The sequence below is a fragment of the Sinocyclocheilus rhinocerous genome, unplaced genomic scaffold (genome assembly GCF_001515625.1).
Source record: "Sinocyclocheilus rhinocerous isolate Xijiao unplaced genomic scaffold, SAMN03320098_v1.1 scaffold6644, whole genome shotgun sequence".
NCBI classification, from domain to species: domain Eukaryota; kingdom Metazoa; phylum Chordata; class Actinopteri; order Cypriniformes; family Cyprinidae; genus Sinocyclocheilus; species Sinocyclocheilus rhinocerous.
The window spans coordinates 56,404-60,148 of NW_015636842.1; the positions used below are offsets into that span (position 1 = coordinate 56,404).

The following is a 3,745-nucleotide window of genomic DNA, read 5'->3' on the forward strand; positions in this document are numbered from 1 at the left end:
TCCAAATGAAGTTCTTAGCTATGCATATTACTAATCAAAAATTAAGTTTTTATATATTTACGGTAGGAAATTTACAAAATATCTTCATGGAACATGATCTTTACTTAATATCCTAATGATTTACGGCATAAAAGAAAAATCTATAATTTTGACCCATACTATGTATTGTTGGCTATTGCTACAAATATACCCCAGCGACTTAAGACTGCTTTTGTGCTCCAGGGTCACATGTTGCATTTACTTACTTCTGCTATTAGGTTAAAGACACGTTTAAATTAGCAAGATCTTTACTTAAAACATATTTAGTTTGCACATAAATTCGTGCTCTACACAAGCACTCATTTAACAGATCACTAGCATAGCATAGCACTAGCGCTCCATCATATTTACTGAAGATAAAACTCACTAGGCATCTGCAGCGCATCGGCGACCTCCCTCCATCGTTTGTCCTTCTCCTCTCGGTTGTGGTAATCGGCGGAAGAAATGTCGTACAGACATGCAGACTCCTGCCAGAGCTCGATCAGGGTCTCCTCCGCCTCGGGGGTCCACGAACTTCCAGTCATCGCCAGCCAGTGAACAATATTATAGTCTCACCAGTCACTTTACAGTCGCTGGCCTCATTTACATAATCGCTGGAAATGTATGGAGGCGTAAACAAGCGCAGCGACGCGACTATCCGCGAGTTTTACGGATCGGAAGACTGGGAATCTCCTTCTTTTAGTGTAATGGCGGCTTACAAACACTCGTAAAGCGTGCATACCGCCACCTACTACCTCGGAGTGTGTAGAGCAGGGTTGCCAGGTTTTCACAACAAAGCCCGCCCAGAAGCACTAGTATTAAGCGCTTTGAAGTCCCGATGTGAATCAAATGATTCACGATACGCGATCCGATTCACTATATTTTAAATAGTTTGACCACTGCAATTCAGTTGGTGACAGGACGTTGAAAGTACTGTATTTGTGATAGTGTAAAAAGAGCAAAGGGAAGAAGCAGATGAACACAAAACACTGAACATTTAATTCAGATCTAGGCTTTTGTAGACAGTTGAAGTCTGAGAACACAATGGCAGAACATACATCTCAGTAAAGGAGCCTCATGCTGTTCTCATGTATTTTTAGCCCACCAACTCACAAGACATTTGGGATGTGTTTACCATCTACAGATCAAGCCATAGTTCACCTTTTACTCTCCAGAGTTAAAGGACCATGATTACTGTGGACCGCTGTTGAACCGTAACAAACTCACAATACAGCAATACACTTTCTCAGTTTGCAATATCAAGCATCATAATGGACTGTTTTTTGTTCAGATAACACAATCAAATGATTCACGATAAGCGCTTTGAAGTCCCGATGTGAATCAAATGATTCACGATAAGCGCTTTGAAGTCCCGATGTGAATCAAATGATTCACGATAAGCGCTTTGAAGTCCCGATGTGAATCAAATGATTCACGATAAGCGCTTTGAAGTCCCGATGTGAATCAAATGATTCACGATAAGCGCTTTGAAGTCCCGATGTGAATCAAATGATTCACGATAAGCGCTTTGAAGTCCCGATGTGAATCAAATGATTCACGATAAGCGCTTTGAAGTCCCGATGTGAATCAAATGATTCACGATAAGCGCTTTGAAGTCCCGATGTGAATCAAATGATTCACGATAAGCGCTTTGAAGTCCCGATGTGAATCAAATGATTCACGATAAGCGCTTTGAAGTCCCGATGTGAATCAAATGATTCACGATAAGCGCTTTGAAGTCCCGATGTGAATCAAATGATTCACGATAAGCGCTTTGAAGTCCCGATGTGAATCAAATGATTCACGATAAGCGCTTTGAAGTCCCGATGTGAATCAAATGATTCACGATAAGCGCTTTGAAGTCCCGATGTGAATCAAATGATTCACGATAAGCGCTTTGAAGTCCCGATGTGAATCAAATGATTCACGATAAGCGCTTTGAAGTCCCGATGTGAATCAAATGATTCACGATAAGCGCTTTGAAGTCCCGATGTGAATCAAATGATTCACGATAAGCGCTTTGAAGTCCCTATGTGAATCAAATGATTCACGATACGCGATCCGATTCACTATATTTTAAATAGTTTGACCACTGCAATTCAGTTGGTGACAGGACGTTGAAAGTACTGTATTTGTGATAGTGTAAAAAGAGCAAAGGGAAGAAGCAGATGAACACAAAACACTGAACATTTAATTCAGATCTAGGCTTTTGTAGACAGTTGAAGTCTGAGAACACAATGGCAGAACATACATCTCAGTAAAGGAGCCTCATGCTGTTCTCATGTATTTTTAGCCCACCAACTCACAAGACATTTGGGATGTGTTTACCATCTACAGATCAAGCCATAGTTCACCTTTTACTCTCCAGAGTTAAAGGACCATGATTACTGTGGACCGCTGTTGAACCGTAACAAACTCACAATACAGCAATACACTTTCTCAGTTTGCAATATCAAGCATCATAATGGACTGTTTTTTGTTCAGATAAAACTTCTGTACTTTTTAAATACACATTCCTGGTCTTAATTATCATTGCTTGTAATTCTAAAGAAAATAAATGATTGTCTTTGTAATCTTGTATCAGAATGCCATAACTCGCCTCCAATTCCAGATCCACATTTACGCTTTTATCCAAAAAGCATCCAATGCTTATGAAGCAACATCTGGGACATTTGTTCTAAGCTACAAAAGAAAAAATTTTTTTTAAGTGCTCTTGCTGAGAACATATGCAACATAATTAAAACCAGTCTAGTGTGCTAAAATAAACTCAGCACTTGTTCCAAAGAGGTAAAGATCCATGTTCATGCATTATATTAAAGTTCATCAAGGTCAGCGATGTTCAGTGTTGCCAACTCATTTTCAGATGAAGTTGCTAAAGGAAGGTTGATTTGTTGCTAAATGATGTTGTGATATCATTGCGTGATGACGTCATTACGTCATCACGACGCAAAATTGTGTCAAATCTCAGCAAAAACATATATATTTTATGTTTGTTAATTTAGATTTGTTCGTAACAATATAAATGCATAATATAAAATAAAAAAATAAATAACATTTTAAATGCATTGAATTATCGAAAACGTACACATTTTTGAACGATTACAATTTAATTTTTTTTATTATTAGCTAGTAAACAAGTAAAACTACACATTCTGAACAATTATACTTTAAAGCAGTGTATTAGTAGTTTGTTATTATGCTACACTCTAAAAAAAGTCTATAAAAATAGTGCACAATCTACTATGTTAATATGAAGGAATTTTCTGTGATGATTTTTTCACAGTTTTTTTTTACCTGCATTTTTAATTATGCATTGTATTTTGTGTTTTCGGGTTACAACGGATAACGGATAATGTCCTGCAAAATTACTAGCACGTTTTCCATTTTTCTGCATATTTTTCTTACAGTGTACTAACTCATCAACAATCGCAGGTACAAGCTACTAACAAAGTGTCTCATAAATGACCAATAACAGTACTCAATTATTCAATTATTATTATTATTCCTATTAAATTAAACAATTGCAAATAGCAGCTAACTTAATTCCTGTGACGTGTGTACTGCTAGGCATCTTTGGTTTTCATCTTTTTGTGTTATTTAAATGGTAAATTGTGCCTTTTTATCATTTGAGTCACATCAAAAGTTGCCAAATAAATTTTAAAAATAGCTACATTTGTTGCTAGGTGCTTCTGGAAGAAAAGTAGCTAGGGTAGTCTGAAAAGTTGCT

The 3,745-nt window shown here is 37.1% G+C and overlaps 1 protein-coding gene across 1 annotated transcript in view; it reads right to left on the bottom strand.

Moving 5' to 3' along the window:
• Positions 1-738, bottom strand: part of LOC107748098 (uncharacterized) — a 4,505-nt gene extending 3,767 nt beyond the window's left edge. The window contains exon 1 of the mRNA XM_016562758.1: positions 407-738. Within this exon, the coding sequence (XP_016418244.1) occupies positions 407-563 (157 nt within the window). The 5' untranslated portion in view covers positions 564-738. The remainder of the gene's footprint in view (positions 1-406) is intronic.
• Positions 739-3,745: the final 3,007 nt, after the last annotated feature.